The 23,264-nt window shown below is 43.2% G+C and overlaps 1 protein-coding gene across 1 annotated transcript in view; it reads right to left on the bottom strand.

Moving 5' to 3' along the window:
* The window catches only part of LOC126194890 (mitochondrial basic amino acids transporter-like), a 268,011-nt gene that overhangs the window by 53,886 nt on the left and 190,861 nt on the right, over window positions 1-23,264 (bottom strand). Inside the window, exon 5 of the mRNA XM_049933239.1 lies at window positions 8,638-8,950. Coding sequence (XP_049789196.1) covers window positions 8,638-8,950 — 313 coding nt within the window. The remainder of the gene's footprint in view (window positions 1-8,637; window positions 8,951-23,264) is intronic.

Below are 23,264 nucleotides of genomic sequence, written 5' to 3'. Positions count from 1 at the left end.
AAGAAGAGTAATAGTTACACCTTACTTCAAGATAAATAGCACTCCAATTTGCATTTTAAAAGTTTGAATACAAACGCTCTGGCAGTGAGTAGCAGCCAAAAGTCTTGTACATTATTTAACGCGTAGTCAGTTTTCTTTTCCGTTCATATATTATTACAATCTTCAACTCCGCCAAAGCCGGTCCCAAGCCCGGTTGAAAAAGGAGGAGGGGGAGGAGTAACACCTCGTTAAAAAACCTTGGTTCACCTGGCCCGGATGATAGTACCTCGTGAGGGTCCCTTGCCAGGGAAACGGTGAAGACCTCAACGGCAGTGAAGGCGGCGATGAAGATCATCAGAACGGCGGAACTGGCGGAAGAGGCAGGCTTTTGTATAAAAGCACCAGACTGTAGCGTCTGTTCCCACAGTGGGCGGCTGCAAAAGGCGTCTGTCCCACATGTTAGTGGCGGCCTCACTTATAATTCTAAGCTAAATTCTTGAATTTTTATCATCGAAAGGTTCAACTACCTTTCCCCAAACCAAACTTTAACCTAAGACATGATGGTAAATTTCAAAATGAAAACTACTCCAGGAAATAACCAATCTTCCATCGCTATTCATGGCGGTGCAACTAGGCCTTTGGATTCTGGAGGGCCTAGAACATCATGTAAGGAAGAGTCGGAGCTTCCTAGTACTTCTTCAAAGGTAAGACCCAAGAAAAAACATCTACTGGGGACTCTGAATATCAACACACTTATGAAGGTTGGAAAACTAAAACACCTAACGGACACTCTCAATTAACGCAACATACTTATATTAGCTCTTCAAGAAACAAGGTATCTGTATGAAAATGCATTTGAATCAGGTGGATACAGGATCTACAAAGGAAAACCAGCCATTAAAAATTCCAATAATACGACTATATTAGGGACCGAATTTATGGTCAAACAGCAACTTACGGAATCAATAACTAATTTTAGCTCCCCATCAGAACGAATTTCATTTCTGACGTTCAAGTCAGGCAATAAACGCTACACTATTATAAATGCACATGCAAGTATTAACCAACATAACAGAACAAATTTTGACAAAGTGGAAGATTTTTGGGAAATGCTTGAACACAAAACATCCATATTACCAAAAGAACATATAAAAATTTTAGTAGGAGACTTTAATGCACAAGTTGGCAAAGAAATAAAATTTAAATCAGTTGTTGGAGATTATCGAGCACATGCAAGAACGAACAGAAATGGAGAAAGACTCATAGATTTTTGTAGACAGTTTAATCTAAAATTAATGTCGACATGTTTCAGGAAACTTGCAAGAAAGAAAGAAACGTGGGTATCACCTAATCCAAATCAAGGCGAATATCAGCTGGACCATGTGGCAATAACGACTCGCAACTACAAGGAAATCTTGGATGTCAGAGTGAGGAAGGGCCTGAACATAGACTCAGATCATTATCTGACAGAAATAAAGACCATGTTCCAACCAAGCAAACCTAAACCAAAACCAAGAAGATTTCCAAGACGAAACACTAAATTTCTCCTGCAAAAGCAGGACAAATTCTGTCATATACTAAACACAAGAAAAATGGATAATTGGGAAGAAATTAAAGAAACAATGATAGAGTCAGTTAAAGAAATGGGACAGCCACGAAGAATACCAAAACACAGATGGTGGAACGAGCTGTGTGATGAAGCAATTGACAATCGACTAAAGGCATGGAAAAAATGGAACAGTAATAAGAAACACGAATACTGGGAAGAGTTTAAAGAAGAAAGGAAAAAGACAGCAAAAATCATCAGATCAGTGAAAAGAAAATATGACAAAGACAGATGAGAAGAAATGGATTCTGATTTCAAAAGGAACAACACTAGAGACTTCTATAAGACTTTCAGAGAAGTTTTAACAGGATTCCAGGCACCAAGTTTACATTTTAAAGATAAAAATGGAAAAATGGTTTTAAGCAATAAAGAGAACTGCCAAATCTTAGCTGAATACTTTGAAAATCTATTAAATTGTGAGGTGCCTAATGACAGGTTACAATTTCAAAAACCACAACATGAAAATCCACCGTCAGAACCATCTATGAGGTGCATTCAAGTTCTAAGGCCTCCGATTTTTTTTTTTTTTTGCTTGGAAAGAGATAGAAACATGCGCATTGTTTTAAAATGAGACCGCGTTCATTGTCAAAACGTCCCAGAGATGGCAGCACCATACGGCAGATGGAATTTTACCGCTAGTGGCGAGAATGAGAACTGTTTTAAATACTTAAAATGGCGACGTTTTCCTTACTTGAACAGTGTGCAATCATTCGTTTTCTGAATTTGCGTGGTGTGAAACCAATTGAAATTCATTGACAGTTGAAGGAGACATGTGGTGATGGAGTTATGGATGTGTCGAAAGTGCATTCATGGGTGCGACAGTTTAATGAAGGCAGAACATCGTGTGACAACAAACCGAAACAATCTCGGGCTCACACAAGCCGGTGACGACATGATCGAGAAAGTGGAGAGAATTGTTTTGGGGGGTCGCCGAATGACTGTTGAACAGATCGCCTCCAGAGTTGGCATTTCTGTGGGTTCTGTGCACACAATCCTGCATGACGACCTGAAAATGCGAAAAGTATCATCCAGGTGGGTGCCACGAATGCTGACGGACGACCACATGGCTGCCCGTGTGCAATGTTGCCAAGCAATGTTGACGCGGAACGACAGCATGAATGGGGCTTTCTTTTCATCGGTTGTGACAATGGATGAGACGTGGATGCCATTTTTCAATCCAGAAACAAAGCGCCAGTCAGCTTAATGGAAGCACACAGATTCACTGCCACCAAAAAAATTTCGGGTAACCGCCACTGCTGAAAAAATGATGGTGTCCATGTTCTGGGACAGCGAGGGCGTAATCCTTACCCTTTGCGTTCCAAAGGGCACTGCGGTAACAGGTGCATCGTACGAAAATGTTTTGAAGAACAAATTCCTTCCTGCACTGCAACAAAAACGTCCGGGAAGGGCTGCGCGTGTGCTGTTTCACCAAGACAACGCACCCGCACATCGAGCTAACGTTACGCAACAGTTTCTTCGTGATAACAACTTTGAAGTGATTCCTCATGCTCCCTACTCACCTGACCTGGCTCCTAGTGACTTTTGGCTTTTTCCAACAATGAAAGACACTCTCCTTGGCCGCACATTCACCAGCCGTGCTGCTATTACCTCAGCGATTTTCCAGTGGTCAAAACAGACTCCTAAAGAAGCCTTCGCCGCTGCCATGGAATCAGGGCGTCAGCGTTGTGAAAAATGTGTACGTCTGCACGGCGATTACGTCGAGAAGTAACGCCAGTTTCATCGATTTCGGGTGAGTAGTTAAATAGAAAAAAAATTGGAGGCCTTAGAACTTGAATGCACCTCGTACAGTAGAAGAAATAGAAAAGATTATCAAAGCATTGAAGAACAACAAAGCACCAGGTAAGGATGGGATAGTGGCAGAAATGTGGAAACCAGGGGGCTTATCCGCATGTCAGAAAATTCACAAAGTAATTAAAGACATTTGGACAAAAGGAATCATACCCAGTGACTGGAAACAAGCATTGATCTACCCTTTCCATAAAAAAAGGAGATAAAACAGACACCAACAACTACAGGGGCATATCCTTGTTACCAGTGACATACAAAATACTTTCTAAAGCACTTTTAAATAGAATAGAGGAACAAGCAGGACCTAATATAGGAGATTATCAAGCAGGATTTAGAAAAGGTAGATCATGTGCAGAACAGATTCTTAATTTAAAAACAATTTTGAGAGTGAGAGCTATACAAAATAAAAATACAGTAGTTACTTTCGTAGACTTCAAGAAGGCCTACGACTCAGTTGACAGACAAACACTATTCCAGATACTTTATGAATCAGGGATAGATGAAAACACCAGAAGACTTGTTGAACAAACGCTCACAGATACAACATCAAGAATTAAGTTTCAAGGCGAAATTTCTGAACCATTCAAAATCAAAACAGGAGTTCGACAAGGTGACGGACTGTCCCCAATTCTCTTTAACTTGGTTTTAGATAAAGTAGTAAAAACATGGGAAAACACATTAAAAAACAGAGGCACAAAGGGTTTAAGCATGGGCCAAGGAAAGAACAAATTTGAAGTAAAATGTTTAGCCTTTGCGGATGATATGGCATTGATAACTGAAAACCGAACAGACCCAACAGTTATGCTTGATATGTTACACGAAATTGCTGAAAAGACTGGGCTAAAAATATCCTCCGAAAAAACCGAGTATATAGAACACAAACATAATACAGAAAAGTTTATGAAAACAAAGTATGGAAAAATTAAAAGACTTGATAGATTCAAATACCTGGGGGAGTGGATCCAAGCCAATGGACTGGATAACACAACAAATAAAGAAAAAGAAAGAATAAAAAAGTTGGAATTTGCATATAAATTAACACAAAACTACTACAATAAGAAATCAATATCCATACAAGCAAAGATTAAACATTATAATTCAGTTATTAGGACGCAAGCAACATACGAGTGCCTAACATTGAATAAGAAAGACGAATTAAGAGAACTAGAAAAAAGAGAGAGAAAAATATTAAGAAAAATTCTAGGTCCTGAGAAAAACAAGGAAAATAGGTGGATTAAAAGGAGAAATTAAGACCTATACAAAAATACAGAAAAGATCACAGGTACAATGAGGAAGAGATGGCTAAAATTGTATGGACATTTAAAAAGAATGGAAGAAACACGGATTACAAAGAAAATTTTTAATTACGTTAGCAAGCTGAAAAAAACTGTAGGATGGATAGAAGCAGCAAAGAAAGACGCCAACAAAATAGGTGTTACAGAAGAAATAATATGTGACAGGAATAACTTTAGGCTACTTATAGAAAACGCAAACTATGAAGAAGATGCGCCAAAACCTCGACCCAAGAAAGTGTGGACAGATGAGCAGAGACGAGCAGTTGGCGAGAAAATGAAGAAGTACTGGGAAGAACGGAAGAAAAAGAAACACCATAAGTCTTAAGTTGTATACGGTCCATAGCTGGCCAAATTCATAATAAAAAAAATTACAATCTTCAATTTGGAAGCATGAGCTATCACGTCGAAAACCTTAAGTTATGTAATTAATTCTTTTTTATGCAGATACACGCCTGTAGGCCAACTACACATTGAAAACCCACACAACACTTCTGTAGTAAGCCGCTAGAGAAGGCGAAATAAAAATGGTGCCATCCATCACGACTACATCAATGGGCTGCGTCATTTTGTTAACGGCTCCCGCTGAGGCAAGCTACTGTATCGTGGCGCAGTGATTCCATTGCGTATCAGGGTTGCAGGATTATATCGGCAAAAAGCAAAAAATTAATTTTGTAATTTTATCTTTTCGAGGAGTTAATAAAAACTTTGCGATTACCTTGGTATGTCTCTAGTCTCAACGATTATGCATACTAATTTGAATAATCGTTTGATTTTCACATCGGACAATAACTTACTAATTTCTGAAAAGTAGGTTATTTATTTCTTTTTTTGTGAGGAGGGGTGGTGTATGGCGGGGCTAAAGTCATCTGACTGGTTTGATGCAGCTCACAACGAATTCTTATCCTCATTTGCAGTCAATGTCCTCAATAGTTTGTTGAATATATTTAAATATCTCGCTTTCCTACAATAAACCTCCCTCAATTATCGTGGAACCAATTCTATGGTGTCTCAGTTCATGTCCTATCAGCCAGTCCTCCTTCTAGTTGCTGCTTTCGAAATGTTTCTCTCCTCGCCCATTTCTTGTCGATCCATCTACTTTTCGACATCTTTCTATAGCACTGCATCTTAAACTCCTCGATTCTCTTCTCTTCTGGAAAGGTACACCATCTGATCAAAAGTAACTGAAAACCTATCAGAGCGCAATAACATAGGGTGTGTCCAACCTTCGCATTTTTGATGGCCAGAACTCTGCTAGGAATTCTTTCAATGAGGTGTCTGAATATGTGCCGGCCGCGGTGGTCTCGCGGTTCTAGGCGCGCAGTCCGGAACCGTGCGACTGCTGCGGTGGCAGGTTCGAATCCTGCCTCGGGCATGGATGTGTGTGATGTCTTTAGGTTAGTTAGGTTTAAGTAGTTCTAAGTTCTAGGGGACTGATGACCACAGCAGTTGAGTCCCATAGTGCTCCGAGCCATTTGAACCATTTTTTTGTCTGAATGTGTGTGTGGAGAAATGGCAGCCAATTCTTTCTAGAGAACTTGTTATATCCTAGCCAGTAATGCCAACCGAGCCCGCTGCCAAAAGGTTGGCAGCATCAAAGTCCGGACGCCGTCCGCATAAGCAGCGCTAGCGATACAGGAAATCGCCGCAAGTCTGCGCCCGCCACCGCTGGCTTCTGGCTGCTTAAGCGCTGGAGTCGCGAGCGCTAGGACAGTTCTGGATTCGCCGCTCAGTTGTATACTCGCCACCGAATTGTGTACCTGCTAGTCAGTTGTGTGTTCATCGCAGCAGAGTTGTTGTTTGTCGTCAGCCGACACTGACCAAGCCGCTCCGACTCGACCTAGACAGATTTCTGCAGACCATGTTCACCACTGTGTTCTGTATCGTCGTTAATAAAGATAAGTACCGACTTTCATTTAATCCGAGTGTTTGGGTTTTCATCTTTCTGTTCACTGTTCCAGCGGACCGGTCGGCCCGCTATTAAAAGTGTGGCGGTGACTTCGTAGGCCGTTTCTACAGCGAAGTGTTGTCGCTACGAAGGCCGTCACAAAAGAACTAAAACCAGAAAAGGTAGTGATGTTCGAAGCTGGAGTCTGGAGTGAAGTCTGTGTTTTTAAATCCTAAAAGTGTTGCATTGGGTCCACATCGGCATTCTGGGCAAGCCAGTTCATTTCAGGAATATTATTGTTCACAAACCATTGCTTCAAAGACGTCGCTTTATGACAGCGTATTAGTCACGCTAATACAAACCGTCATCGTCTGTGAGGTTTCTATACCGTATTCAGTACACAATGTTGTAAAATGTGTTCCATATCCTTCCGCATTTAGCCTTCTATTAGTCATCCACTGTTCAGTGGCGTCTCTCTTTCCACCATATCGCTTAGCACTGATTACAAAAGTATGTGGCATATGAGGAACTACTCGACCATTGTAACCTATTCTCTTTAGTTCCCTACAGGCAGTCATTGTGCCACATGGACTACTGATAGCAATTTGGAACTCACGAGTGGGTCCTAATTTCATGCGATGTTTCAGTCCCATCCTTTGCAACACTCGACGGTATCTGCCCATCTCCTCGTCCGTAACTACATGAGCTCTGCATGGTCTCAGTTTAGCTGTGATCGTTCCTTCGTGTTTCCAGTTCACAATCGTATCACCTGCACTCCAGCAGTCGACTTGGGCAGCATTAGAATGGCTGAAATGCCCAGGACAAACTTTGATGAAGCCAGTGACTAGTCCAAATTCGAGGTCATTGAGTCCTCCTTTCAAGACACAGTCCATTCCGTGCAGCTGCTCTACCAGGTCCTTTGCTGTCTCTGACAGAATTACAATGTCATCGGCGAACCTCAAAGTTTTTATTTCTTCTCGATGGATTTTAATTCCTACTCCGAATTTTTCTTTTGTTTCCTTTACTGATTGCTCAATATAGAGATTGAATAACATCGGGGACAGGCTACAACCCTGTCTCACTCCCTTCCCAACCACTGCTTCCCTTTCATACCCCTAGACTCTTATAACTGCCATCTGGTTTCTGTAGTAATTGTAAATAGACGGCCGAAGTGGCCGTGCGGTTGTAGGCGCTACAGTTTGGAACCGAGCGACCGCTCCGGTCGCAGGTTCAAATCCTGCCTCGGGCATGGATGTGTGTGACGTCCTTAGGTTAGTTAGGTTTAATTAGTTCTAAGTTCTAGGCGACTGATGACCTCAGAAGTTAAGCCGCATAGTGCTCAGAGCTATTTTTTTGTAAATAACCTTTCGCTTCCTGTATTTTACCCCTGCCAGCTTCAGAATTTGAAAGAGAGTATTCCAGTCAACATTGTCAAAAGCCTCCGAACCTCACTAATTCCCACTATATCTAACTTTAACCTATCCATTTCCCTTTTTAAATTTTCTAACCTACCTGCCCGATGAAGGGATCTGACATACCCCGCTCCGATCCGTAGTACGCCAGTTTTCTTTCTCTTGATAACGACGTCCTCTTGAGTAGTCCCCGCCCGGAGATCCGAATGGGGGACTATTTTACCTCCGGAATATTTTACCCAAGAGGACCCATCATCATTTAACCATACAGTAAAGCTGCATGCCCTCGGGAAAAATTACGGCTGTAGTTTCCCCTTGCTTTCAGCCGTTCGCAGTACCACAACAGCAAGGCCGTTTTGGTTAGTGTTACAGGGCCAGATCAGTCAATCATCCAGACTGTTGCCCCTGCAACTACTGAAAAGGCTGCTGCCCCTCTTCAGGAACCACCCGTTTGTCTGGCCTCTCAACAGATACCCCTCCGTTGTAGTTGCACCTACGGTACGGCTATCTGTATCGCTGAGGCACGCAAGCCTCCCCACCAACGGCACGTCAGTGTTGAACAGCCCTCCGTTTGGGGACAGCTTTACATTTTCACTTACTTCCAGCACGGGGGGTAGGTAGCTGTTAAGGCAGGCAGCTAGCGCAGCTCACCCATGGCGGGGGTGTCCCGCAGCACGGTGGCGGCGAGCCCCCGGAAGAGCCCGCGAGGGCCTTCCCGGCGCAGCGTGTCGGCGGCGCACTGCAGCGGGCCGACGCCCAGCAGCTGTGCGCGCGTCTTGAGCTGCTCCAGCGGTGCGCAGATGGCCGACTGCGCCAGCCCGGAGAGCGCGCCGGCGGCGAACTGGCCGCGCAGCGAGTCGGCGCCCAGGTAGCGCGCCGCCACCCCGTACACGCCGAACGTCACCGCGTTCACCGCCGCCACGCCTGCCAGCGGCGCCGCCATGCCGCGGTACAGGCCCCCCACCTGCAACACCGCCCAACACACTCACATCGACTTGTCCGTAACCACCTGGCCAAAGGCCCCACACCTGCTAGTCCGACCAAAGCACTCACACGGACATGCCCACACCCAGCAAGATAGAGGCCACACATCTGCATAACTCCTCATGTACGGAAGTTCTCACCCACTAGGATGCAGGGCCCACACCTGCAATCCTGGCCAACACCGAAAATTATTAGATACAATGTGCATACTAATTGATGTTCTATACAAACAGTGGACAGGCTTAACCAACAGATACAATGTAATAGTCATAACTTTAATAATCACGGAAGCACTCTCACACTTCAGACCAACTAAGAAAATAGGCGAAGCACTTCGTTCCGTTAAGGATAAACGTCCCCCTCTGTCTGCAAGTGGTGTATATAAGATTCCATGCAGGTATGGCAAGGTCTATATTGGAACTACAAAGAGAAGTGTGAATACATAGTTAAAGAAACATAAAAGTCTTTGCCGACTAGAGAAAACAGACAAAGCAGCAGTAGCGGAACATGCTCTTTGATCAGTTGATTATGTAGTGAAATTTTCGGAAACTGAAGTTTTATGTACTATGACGAACTATTATCCACGGCTATATAGAGAAGCCATCGAAATATATAAACATAGGGATAATTTTAACAGAAAAGAAGAAGCCATGAAACTCAGTGATATATGGACTGTGGCGCTACAGAATCAATGGGAAGTTTTTGTCTTTGACGTACTATAATCGATAGTTACAAATTTTTATCTTTGACAAGGTTTATCTCTGCTATCATGCGGTTCTAGGCGCTTCATTCTAGAACCGCGCGACCGCTACGGTCGCAGGTTCGAATCCTGCCTCGGGCATGAATGTGTGTGATGTCCTTAGGTTAGTTAGGTTTACGTAGTTGTAAGTTCTAGGGGACTGATGACCTCAGATGTTAAGTCCCATAGTGCTCAAAGCCATTTGAACCATTTTTGCTATCATGCGAAATCCAGACCACGCCCACTTTCCACAGTATTTAGGACGCTCTTCGACGTCCGACTCGTCAGTCGGCAAGACCCAGCACAATCAGGAGCACCTCCGAAGATGTCCAACGTAGCTTTGGACGAAACGTCAGGGATTGAAGAGTTCCATGGACCACTTCCATACAACCCGGAAAAATTCTCAGCAGCTGAAACATCCGGTCGTGAAAGCCTTCATTGTATGACTCTCACACTCGTCTTTAAGGATACAGATTCCAACGTATACTGTAAAGTACCATACAAGGGAATTATTTCTGACAAAGTTGTCAAGTGGTTAAAAACTGCCGGTATAACACCTGCAGTTTACGTACCGAATCAAGGTGGCCTACAGTTTAGACAGCACGAAAAAGGGTAATCACATATCACACTCACTGCCATGTGTTTATCAGATTAACTATAATGACTGCCAACGCCTTTAAGTTGGACAAACAGGACGTATTTTCCCAATTCAATTCAAAGAACACCACAGCTTAAGTAATTAGAGATCTGCGTTAAATAACCAACTACAAGCACTCACGCAATCGCTATATACCTGACATAAGTAACGAATTAAGTATTCTTCACCTACAGCAGAGAGGTCGAGTCTATTGCAGACTTATTGCAAGAAATTGAAATTTTACGCAATTTGAACCAGAATTCACTATACACACTGAATGGCAAACCATGTTGAAACATACTGTTCTACTGAATAACTGTAAGTTTCTTAAGTAATATATCACAGGTCAGATCTGTTTCTCTAAACTCCATATTAGTATTATTTCGTCTAACAAAGGGCGCTCAGTCTGATCACGTTAATTTGTCATCCACTTCTAGCATCACTATACTTAAATTTTAAATTTTTATGATGGTTTCTATATTTATATATTTCATTTTACATTACTTGAAATCGTAATGTATCCTACATATAACATGATTCATTTGGTATAGTTTATCTTACCATTTTTTTTATAACAGCTTTTATTGTGTAATCCTCCGTTCACTCGTTTGGCCTACGTACCATGCCTTGTTGCCTATAAGGACACATACTTTTACAAGTTTGTGAGTTTCAGACATTTTTCTCCCATTCGTTTAGTGTTTCGTTTCTTAGCCATCTTTAAATATGATTATTGCTTTGTATAAAGAAGAGCGCTCAGCTTGATAATTTGCGGTTGTTATTTAGCTGTTTACATTACTACAATATTTTAGGTTTGTGTTAGTTTTTATATATTTTACTTTGTCACTCGAGCCCATAATGCATCATACATGTGATGATTTACTTAGCATGGCCTATGTTAGCATCAATTTTTATCACCTTTGCTCTGCTTTTGTCCTTTGTATATTCATTCCTGCGCTCCACTGCGCTTCCGGACCTCCAGCGTGGCCCTCCATTCAGTCGTTGGTGGTGTTCGTAATGTGCGGCTGTCCGATGGCGGAGTGTGTGTCAAGTATTTGTTTTCGGTTTATGTTTCCTTCGTCCCATCTCCCTGGACGTTATACTTTTGGGTCAGTTTGAGTATCAGGCCCTCCCCTTTTTTTCTAGTTCTGGCAAGATGCAGTGACAGGGAGCTCTTGCACTGACTGGCCTGACGACACGTTACGCATTACCAAATACAATAAGTGAGTCACCTCGTTTCGGTAGTCTGTTCTGGTTTTTAAAGAAATGTTGCATTATATTTCTTCCTTCCTTTCCTTTGTATGTTATAGTTTCATACATCTGAAGACAGGATTTTAAAATCCTCGGACTGGTTGTGGTTTGAATGAACAATTAGCACAACTGAAGCACATCTATATAAATTATTTCTCATGCCTCTCATTTGCGGGTGTTCTACATACCAAATCTGCTTCAACACTCTTACGTAGAGATGTCCACACCCACCAGGCTAGGGGCTTCATAAATGCAACTTTGGCCTAAGTACTCAAAAGGATTGTACACACCCACCAAGATAGATCTGACACCCCAATACCACTCATGTGGGTATGCCACGCCTGCTACACCAGCAGAACAATCATGTGGACGTGCCCGTACTCATCAGGCTACAGACCCCATACCCTTAACCCAGGACAACACATGTATGTGGAGCAGCCGACTCCCACTAGGGTACAGGCCCCAAAACCTGCAAAAGGAGATGGGCACACACAACTAGGTGGAGGCACCACACCTGCAACAACGGCCAATACACTGACAAGCAGATGTCCACACCCACGAGGTCCAGGCCGACATCTGGAACACTGCCCAAAATGTATAAGTGGAGATATCTATACCCACAAGGGTACAGGTTCAGTAAAAAAGGTACTGGATACAACACATATTGGAAGATGTTCACATCCGCCAGAGTATAGGCTCAGTGTCTGAAACACTGGCAATAGCTTGAATGTTGTAAGTTCTCTACTAGTAAACTGTTACCACAATTTAATTAATCTCCAGCTGGAGGAGGAGGTGGTGGAGGAGGCGCTCAGTGTTTAACGTCCCATCGAGAAAGAGGTCGTTAGGAATGGAGGACAAGCTCTGATTAGGGAAGCATGGAGAAGGGAAGCAGCCATGCCCTTTCGAAGGAACCATTCCAGCATTTGCCTTAGCCCATTTAGGAAAATCACGGAAAACCTAAATCAGGATGGTTGAACCGTCGTCCTCCCGAATGCGAGTCCCGTGTGCTAACCAATGCGCTACCCTGCTCGGTAATCTCCAGCAGACTGTTAAATTAATAGTGTAGCTTACATCCTTCAGTCATGGTTGTTTTTGATAATGACAATCTGCCCTAACCAATATAACCACAGTACTTTCTTTCGAGTATGTACTATTAATGACTGGGAAACTACTGAACCAAATGGCTGGTTCAAATGGCTCTGAGCACTATGGGACTTAACTTCTGAGGTCATCAGTCCCCTAGAACTTAGAACTACTTAAACCTAACTAACCTAAGGACATCACACACATCCATGTCCGAGGCAGGATTCGAAGCTGCGACCGTAGCGGTCGCGCGGTTCCAGACTATAGCGCCTAGAACCGCCCGGCCACTCCGGCCGGCACTACTGAACAATAACAGTTCAAGTTTCACGACACCTTTGAATTAATTATCAAATACGATACACTATAACTTTAAGCTCTTACACACAGTTGAAATCACAATCTAACCTCTCAAACATATAAGTTGGTTACCAACTATAAATTCTTTCAGTTGTATGAAGTAGCCACTATGTGCAAATCACTCGTGATTAACTAATTACTAAACTCCTGTTAACTAATTACTTCCGTCCACTTTAATATCTTTTACGCGACCATATGCCTTGTGTCCATACTCTGGCCTCAGAATCGACAGATTCCACACAGTTAACTCATACGAGCTCTGTTCAGAACGTTACAGATCTCTGCCCACAAAATTTTTCTACGCTTACCTTTTACTTATGGTGCATGGTCTTCTTCGAAATACTCTCCTCCACGATAGATACACCGCTCCAAACGTAGTTTCCACTTCAGGAAGCAGTCTTGGCTCTTATCGGTTCACGAGAAACGCCATCTGCGAATTTTCTTTTATCTCGTCTATAGTTGCAAATCTTCATCCTTTCAACGGGGTTTTCAACTTTGGAAGTAAAAAAAAGTCCACAGGGGCCAGGTCTGGAGATTACGGAGGACGAGCCAGCACAGTGATTTCGTTCATTGTCCAGCAGTCACGCACCAACAGGGATGAATGTGTGGATGCGTTATCGCGATGCAAGAGCCATGAATTGTATCGCCACAGTTTAGGTCGTTTCCTTCTCACATTTGCTCACAGGCATCGCTACACGTCTCGTTAATATCAGGATTAACTCTTTGTCCCTGTGGCACGAATTCTTGATGAACTAATCCTTCGGTAGAAGTCGAAGGGCGTCATAAACGGAGGGTCATTTTCATCCCGCAATTTTAAACTGTGGAAACCATTCGTAACACCGAGTACCACTTAAGCACTCATCACCGTAGGCTTCCTGTATCACCTGAGTTTCATGTAACATGTAATGCTCCTCTAACTCTACAATCTCGAAATTCGCAACCTGTGCGACACAATGCTCTACTCAATACAACACTTAGCAATAACTAACAGGCATACAACAAAGAAACTTCGGCAGCTACACATTAAACACAGGTTTGTGCAGGGATGCCAATCGCATATCGCCCCAACACACTATTGGCGCGAAATTACGAACGTTCCGGAATTTGTTGAACAGACTTCGTACAGTGCCTATTGCTCACATTAGCCGTTCTGCAGTTCAGAGAGAACCAGCAGCAGAGGAAAAGGTACACTGTGCCTCTACGGCTGAGCAGTAAGCTTACAATGTGGAGGTGTTCACACCAATTACATAGAGTACACGCCCCACATCTGCAACCTCAGCCAACTTATTGACGTGCAAATGTACACACCTAGCAGGGTATAGTCTTAGTAACTGTCACAGTGGTCAAAACATGCACGTGTCACAGTCTGGCACACAGTTTTAATTTGTCAGGAAGTTTTTGTACAGCGAGCCAGACAGCAGTACGGGGATTGCAGCTATTCTTGAATCGCTGAGGGTGCCCAGAACAGGGCTCCAGATGCTGCTACAAGTAGACGCTCCCACGAAATAAACTGGCACCTACACAAAAACGCATTTTCCTTCTCATTGCTGGACAAGTCGACTCTATTGTTCCGAAGTGGTGGCTGCCTTAGTTCACTCTTATCTCCTAAGCTGTATGCTTAGTCTGTTGGAAGTGGCCATTTCAGTTGCTTGTGTTCTGATTTTCTTGTTTGCTACTCTAACTATAGCTGAGTTGGCGTAAGTTGATCCCTGACAGTTCAAAAATGGTTCAAATGGCTCTGAGCACTGGGGGACTTAACATCTGAGGTCATCAGCCCCCTAGACTTAGAACTACTTAAACCTAACTAACCTAAGGACATCACACACATCCATGCTCGAGGCAGGATTCGAACCTGCGACCGTAGCGGTCGCGCGTTTCCAGACTGAAGTGCCTAAAACCTCTCGGCCACATCGGCCGGCCCCTGACAGTTGCAATAGGGTGGGCGCGGCAGCTTCGGAGGCCTACCTCAACTAAACTTCTCTCTGTTAACGCCTCAGTGTTGTCATAGCTCTGCTGACGGCTACAGCTTTCCTCCTGCAGCCATTAGCGCTTCACAGTTGAAAGCTGAGCACTGCGAGTTGTGTGGGAGTATGCCGTCTCGACAGTAGAAACTTTACTGGTAATACTATCACAACCTGTTAATACGATCGTTTGCTGACTCGGTAGCTGTAGTTTAAATTCTCTGCTTGTGATTGCACTACATGTTGAACTGCAACTTCTCTACTTCCACGTAGCCATACAGAACGGAACACCCGCCACAATTGCCTCCCCTCCCCCACTATGCAAACTGACAGGTACGAGACGAGTTATTTTGTGGCCACTACACAACAGTCGTCACATCTCGTAGGCTTAACCGCAGGCTGTGGTTTTCAAATAAAACGTCTGACTCCCCAGCTTATAGCCAGTGCTGTGTCATCCACATCTTCTCTCTATGCCAGTTTGCTGTATCCTGGATTGTTCGTCTGCAGTTTTCTTGTGGCTTCGGTGTGCTGCTGCGCTACACCTAGGTCTTGCTTGGAAGGTTCTCACACTGGGTTTCTTTTATGCTACAAAGGCACTGCTGCTCTCTATGTTCGCTATTTCATATGTCTTCGTCCACTTCTCCAGAGCTTCTATGCATACTCCCTTTCGACATGCCACCTCAGTCTCACGCAGGCACTGGCTATGCCAGTGCACGATTGAGACTCGGGCACTGTATCGAAGGCGTTAGTAGACTGGTATTAGTGCAAACACAGAGCATCACGAATTATGTTCAAAAGTTGAAGATGTCTCTTACTTGGGATTTTTCTGATAATATTTCGATTTCTAAATGTTACAAATAAGACAACAGTTCCAACTATATTTTTAAACAGGTGACTCACAGGAACAATATTAAAGATAGACTTTATTATACTAAGAATTTTATGTGTTCTATGGAACAAATGTTCTAGCTTCAGTATCAGGTGACTTTAAATCTCCCAAGCAGCTTTGGGTAATTTACAATTCGTGATCTGGCACTTTTTATAACTCGAAAAGTTTTTCTTATTCACCTACAAATAACTGTGAAATTCTTCCAAATAAATCGGGGGGCACTCTAACTCTCCGAAACAGATTCTGTAATGTAATTACACTACTACACCTGTTATTTTTATAGACAGTAATCAGTCTTATTAGGTTAATGACTATATAAATAGGAAAAATTATTCCATTCTATTTGTCACAAAAATTCGCTCAGTCACTTACAAATGGCAACTCCCAATCTGTATTTTTGAAAGTCAAAATATATTGCAGGAAAATTACTCGCCACACAGCATGAATTTTATGTTTGTTTCCAGAAAGCTGAAGAGGCATTGTGTGAAGGAAGGTGACACGAGGTGGATTCGGAAGACAAACGCTTCTCCGCCTTAAGTTATTACATTGGTTTCTTTTTTTAAGTGTTGCGCTCTCCTTAGAGCGGAGTAGAACGGCAGTTGAACCACTATCGTTATGGCAAGCCAGTTTAGGCGTACAGGCTACTAATACAGGGCATTATGTTTTGTAGAGGTTATTCTCATAACAGACATGCGTAACAAGCAGATGCACCCAAATACAAGCCTACCTTTTATCTAATGTCCCCTTTTATCTAGTTTCGTACGTTGAAACGTCAGTTTCTCCACGATACTATTAAAAACTGTTTTCTGAATGTTGTGGCAGCATTTTGACGTAGACCTATTTCAGAGTAAGGCCTAGGTTTACTGTTGTACTAAAATAATTTTACACTTCTGACAGTTCGGGCCAGAGGAAGGGACATGACACCGTGTACCAGGTAGTACCAAGGACGAGTCTGTTTCCCCTCCCGCACCTCCAACAGGTTGGCAGGTACAGTGCCCCGTGCTTGCCACCGCGTCAGTAGACAGTAACACGCGGTATCGGAAGTCAGTAGTTCCTGCGTTCCTCAAATTTATTTCTGAAGTATAGTGTTTTCAAGTGTAAGAGTGGTCTGAGCTCGTCAGCTGGTGTTGTGAACTAGAGTTTTTGTATAAGCCTTGGTTTACTAGCAGTGTGATATGAGTCAATGAGACGTCACTCCAAGAAGAGGTCATCCGAGAACACATTCGCCAGCAGAGATAGGAAGATACTAGAACACGAGGGGAAAATTGCCGCCCTTCAGGCTGAGTTAGACAAGGCCAGGAGAGATCTCGACAGGTTAAGGAGGGAGAAAGGTAAAGAGAGGTGGGAAGTGGCAACAGGGAACAGGACGAACAGGCCTAGAACTTTGTCTGACAGCTTCGTGGTGAATGTGGAAAATACATTTCACCTGTTGCTTCAGTTAGAAGCTGGTGACCCTCAAGCAGTTGCAGGTGTAGACAGGGCACAACAAACTTTCAGCAGGAAATTGAAAAGTAAGAATGTAGGTAAATCAGTAAAGAGAAAGAAAGTGTTGTTGTTATATAGTTCACATGGAAGAGCTGTTGGCAACTTTTGCAGGATGAACTAGGGTCAGAATACCAGGCCACCGATTTTTTTAAACCTAGTGCTGGTGTGGAGAAGGTGACAAAGTATTTAGGATCACTTTGCAAAGATTTCACTAAGGAAGACACCGTGGTTATAGTGACAGAGATCCTGGGTACAGTATAAAGTGTGACCTGGCAAAGATTGCATCAGCATCGAAGCATACTAGTGTTGAGTTCGTATCTGTTCTTGGGCACCATGACCGACCTCATTTGAACTATTCTGTCAAGAGAGTTAATTTGGAGTTGGAAGGGCTGCTTATGTCGGGTGCAGGGTCACACATTGGTGTGGTTCCTGTTGATTCTCTCAATAGGTGGGAATATACTGGGCATGGCCTTCACCTCAACACGAAGGGGAAGGGTAAACTGGCTGGGAAAATAGTAGGAAAGTTAGAGGGGGGAGGCACTGTCATGAGTGATAAAATACCAGTGGTTATAGGTTTCAGAAAAGACCCTTTTTTAGGGTAGCGAGGACAGAAAGAAACCAAATTTTAAGAGAGGTTAGGACTGACACAGACCTTCAGTTTGAGAAAGAAACCAAAAAACATAATTCTAGCTTATTACATCAGCATAAACAGCTATTGGTTAAGAAGTATCAACAGTCACCAGATATTTTAACTCAACCCAATTTTAACTCAGTCAATGTGAAATGTCAGCTATCTTTATTGCATCAAAATATTCGAAGACTGAGAAATAATGTTTATGAGTTAATTATCTGCATAGATGAATTAGAGTCTTCAAACCCAGCTGACACAATCTGCCACTCTGAACATCATGTGACCACTGGTATAGAACTTTAAAGTGTTGCAGGGTTTAGGTTAGCATCTCACTTTTGTAGATCAAAAATGGAGAAAGGAGGAGTTGCCACATTCACAGGAACTGTCATAAATTTAAGAACATAGACATTCCCACGAGGTTCCATATTAGGGCGCTTACTTTTTTTGTGTATATCAATGACCTTTCATCAGTAACATTACCAGATGCAAAGTTTTATTTGCTGATGATTCAAACATTGCAATAAATAACAAATCAAGTGTAGTCTTAGAAAGATCGGCTAGTAAAATATTTGTGGTCATTAATCATTGGTTCCTAGCCAATTCTTTGTCACTAAGCTTACAAAAACACACACTAGATGCAGTTCAGAACTTGTAAGGGGTGTCCCACGAGTATATCCCTAACATATGATGACAAGCAGATAGAAGAAGTGGACAGTGTTAAATTCTTGGGATTACAGTTTGATAATAAATTCAACTGGGAGGAGCACACCACAGAACTGCTGAAGAGTCTTAACAAATCTCTATTTGCAATGGGAATTGTGTCAGACATAGGGGATATAAAAATGAAAAAGCTGGCATACTATGCTTACTTTCATTCCATAATGTCATATGGGATTATTATTTGGTACAATTCATCAAGCCAAGCGAAAGTTTTCCGGGCACAAAACGTGCAGTAAGAGTTATAAGTGGTGTGAACTCAAGAACATCCTGCAGAAGGCTGTTTAGGGAACTAGGGATACTAACTACTGCTTCCCAATATATTTATTCCTTAAAGAAATTTGTTATTAAAAATATATCACTTTTTCAAGCCAACAGCTCAATTCATGGAATCAATACTAGAAATAAGAATAATCTTCACAAGGATTTAAAGTCACTTAGTCTTGTACAAAAAGGTGTGCATTATTCAGGAACACACATTTTAAATGACTTGCCAGCAGCCATAAAAAGGGTTAACAACCAATGAAATTCAGTTTAAGAGAAGCCTAAAGGATTTATTTGTGGCCAACTCCTTCTACTCCATTGATGAATTTCTCAGTAGAACCAACTGATTTCTGTGTATATATCTATAAGTACAATATAACTTCTGCACAATTTCAGTGCAGTAATGTGTTCATTGTAAATAAGTGTGTGTGTGTGTGTGTGTGTGTGTGTGTGTGTGTGTGTACGTAAGTACAATTTAACTTCTGCACCAGTTCAGTGCCGTAATGTGTTCATTGTAAATAAATATTTATTAGTTGTATTACACGTTTATTACCTTATAAATAAATAAAAAACCTTTTTATTTTAAATTCAGTGCATTAGTATTTATAAAAGATACATTCATATAGCGTTCATTAAAAAATGACGACCATTTCACTTGGGACGTGTGGAATGGTACATTAGCTTATTTGTTTGAGTTATAAATATTTGTCATGTATTGTTGTTTTTCTGGCATGTTCTACATCCTGGAGGACCTCCTCACTACGGATCAATTGGAATGAAAGTAAATATAATCTAATCTTAAATGGTGCCAGACGTTATAAGTGGATATCGGATGCACGGAAAACACCACAAATTTGTGTGCTCGAACTGGAATGTTTTAATCCGATTTTAGATGTTACAAGAGTGATGAACAGAGCAGCCATTGCATTTAACATTAAAATATTTGTAGTGCTGAGAACAGGAAAGGAGAAAGAGATGAAGATAGACGAGAATGACGAAGCAACACCAGGTCTTTTTTTCTGTAAATACTGGACAAAAAAAAAGACGAATAACGAAGAGGGTCATATTCCAGCAGGATGCGCTATGAAGATATGTGTATTTCTGTTGTCAACTCAAAAAACGCTCACTTTAATATAAATTTCTTTTTTTAATAATTGGCAACCAATGCTGTACAATCACAATAAAGTCATGAGATGTTCAATTGACTCTTTTATTAGAACTGTTGCGCGTTTCGAGATTACACCCATCTTCAGACATCACAAACTTCAACTCCTTCCTAACCAAGGAGTTGCAGTTTGTGATGTCTGAAGATGGGTATAATCCCGAAACGCGTAACATGTTCCAATAAAAGAGTCAATTGGACATCTCATGACTTTATTGCGATTGTACAGCACTGGTTGCCAATTAGTAACATAAAAATAATCGCAGGCCTCAGACGGGATTTTATGTCCTGTATATCGTAGAGCTGATCCAACAGTCCACGGGTGTGTTATCGGTTCGTAGCGTCCAGCCGGCACAATGTTTCAACAACCAGTCTTGTCACCATCGCCAGGTGAGCAGACAAACTGATCTCCTGGGGGCTTGCAGTAGACATAACCCCCACTCACGGCACTCTGCCCTCCGTCCGCAAATGGTTCAAATGGCTCTTAGCACTATGCGACTTAACTTCTGAGGTCATCAGTCGCCTAGAACTTAGAACTAATTAAACCTAACTAAGCTAAGAACATCACACACATCCATTCCCGAGGCAGGATTCGAACCTGCGACCTTAGCGGTCGATCGGCTCCAGACTGATGTGCCTAGAACCGCACGGCCACTCCGGTCGGCCCTCTGTTCGCACCCGAGGGCGCATGAGACGTGGCTGGAGAGGCGGCTGAGTCACCGACCGTGGCTGGCGACGCCAGACGCCACGGCCCGGATGCGTCGAAGTGGAGGCAGACAGTGAGGCCGCTCTGGCAGCCAGCTCGACATTACTGAGAGTCTACTCCTGAATTAAACTCAGTCACGGTTCTCAAGCCTTACCGGACTATAGTCACAGTATCTGTTAATAAGATTGACTGTCCCTGGTCCGTATGTAGATGCCTCTCTATCGACCCAGTCCAGTCGGGGCCCACGAGAAATACGGGTCGCCGCAACGAACTTGTGATGTCTCACAAGTCACCTTGTCGACCATACTTCGCAAACGCTAGGCTCCTTGCAGGGCCCAAGAAAAGTGAATAGATCACTGAAAAGGTACCCAATAAAGGACCATCTTCGTCGTATCCTATCAAGAGATAGTACGCACTTCAATGCGCAGTTAAGAATTGTTAAACTCGTCTGAAATAGTTACTCGCTACTGGCCAGAGACGTCTGCTGGCAGTCGTAAGACTTGCAATGTCATGTGCTGTGGCGTATGTGACGCTGCCAGTCCTTCTCGTGGTCCTCGGTCCCAGTATCGACGTCGTCGTTGAGATCATGATGCGTTCGCATTCATAGAGCGAGTCTCGAATAAACAATGTTCTGCGACTGTCAGCTCGTAAGGATAGTTTGGTGAGTGTGCCATTGGTGTGCTCGGCAGCGATCTTCGATGGAGCGCAGTGGTTTTCCAATGTACATCTTGCGTTTTGGCTCGGAATTCGATAGAACCCTGCCTTCCGTAAAATGAGGTTGTCTGTGATGTTCCTCAATGATGTCCTTGTTTTATCAGGAGGGCAGAAGACAGTTTTACTCGATGCTTTTTGATGTTTCACCCGATTTTTGGCGATATGGTACAAAGACTGTGGCGCCAGACTATTCCGTTGTATTAGATAGACCCCCCCTCCCCCTACAATGCAAAAGATTAAAGAGAGTATTTTGTTCCATCGGAGGAAACTAAACCGGACCATTACAATGTCGACGAAACGGCGAAAGTATACACTGAGGTGACCAAAGTCATGGAATCTAATATCTTCTCGGCGCTCCTTTTGCCCGGTGAATTGCAGCAACTCGACGTGGCATGAACTCGACAAGTCGATGGAAGTCCGCTGCAGAAATATTTAGCCATGCTGCCTCTATAGCCGTCCATAATTGCCGAAGCGTTGCCACTGCAGGATTGTGTGCACGAACTGACCTCTCTATTATGCCCCATAAATGTTCGATGCGATTCATGTCGGGCGATCTAGGTGGCCAAATCATTCGCTCTAATTGTTCACAATATTCTTCGAACTGATCGGGAACAATTGTGGCCCGTTGACATGACGCGTCGTTGTTTGGGAACATGAAGTCCATGAATGAATGACTCCAAATGGTCTTCAAGTAGCCGCACATCACTATTTGCAGTCAATGATCGGTTCAGTTGGACCAGAGGACCCAGTCCCTTTCACGTAAACACAGCCCACGCTATTATAGAACCACCACCAGCTCGTTAACAATGCCTTGTGAGGTCTGCACCATACTCGAATCCTACCATCAGCTCTTACCAAATGACATCTGGACTCATCTGACCAGGTCACGGCTTTTTAATAGTCTAGGGTCCAACTGATATGGTCACGAGCCCTGCAGAGGCTCTGCAAGCGCTGCCGTGCTGTTAGCACAGGCATTCACGTGCGTCGCCTGTTGCCATGTCCATCAACGCCAGATTTCGCCGCACTGTGATAACGGGTACATTCGTCGTACGTCCCACATTTCACGCAGTGTTGCTTGTCTGTTAGCACTGACTACTCTACGCAAATACCGCTGCTCTCGGTCGTTAAGTGAAGGCCATCGCCCACTGCGTTGTCCGTGGTGAGAGGTAATGCCCGAAATTTCGTGTTCTCGGCACACTCTTGACACTGTGTATCTCGGAATATTGAATTCCCTAACGATTTCCGAAATGGAATGCCCCATGCGTCTAGCTCTAACTATTAGTCCGCGATCAAAATCTGTTAATTCCCACCGTGCGGCCTTAATCACGTCGGAAGCATTTTCACATGACTCACCTGAGTTCAAATGACAGCTCCGCCAATGCACTGCCCTTTTATACCTTTTGTACGCGGTAACACCGCCATCTGCACGTGCGCATATCGCTATCCCCTGTCTTTTGTCACCTCAGTGTATGTCGTAATTATGCTTCCCCATACCACACCTATTTCAGTCTGAATGGTCTTATGTAGGCCCAGATGAAAAGTAACTTCCTCTACGGCCGGTTAAGGACCTCAGGTCGAAAGCAGACATGGGCCACGAGGCTCACTATGACAATAACGTTGCCCTCCACTCGTTCAGAGTAGAACTGTTGAATGTAGCAAGCTACGGTTTCCATACTCTCAACGAAACGAAATCAGTTTCGA

Source organism: Schistocerca nitens, chromosome 7, assembly GCF_023898315.1.
Source record: "Schistocerca nitens isolate TAMUIC-IGC-003100 chromosome 7, iqSchNite1.1, whole genome shotgun sequence".
In the NCBI taxonomy this organism is placed as follows: Eukaryota; Metazoa; Arthropoda; class Insecta; order Orthoptera; family Acrididae; genus Schistocerca; species Schistocerca nitens.
Note: the sequence above shows the minus strand (reverse complement) of the source record. Positions and strands in the feature narration are given on the sequence as shown.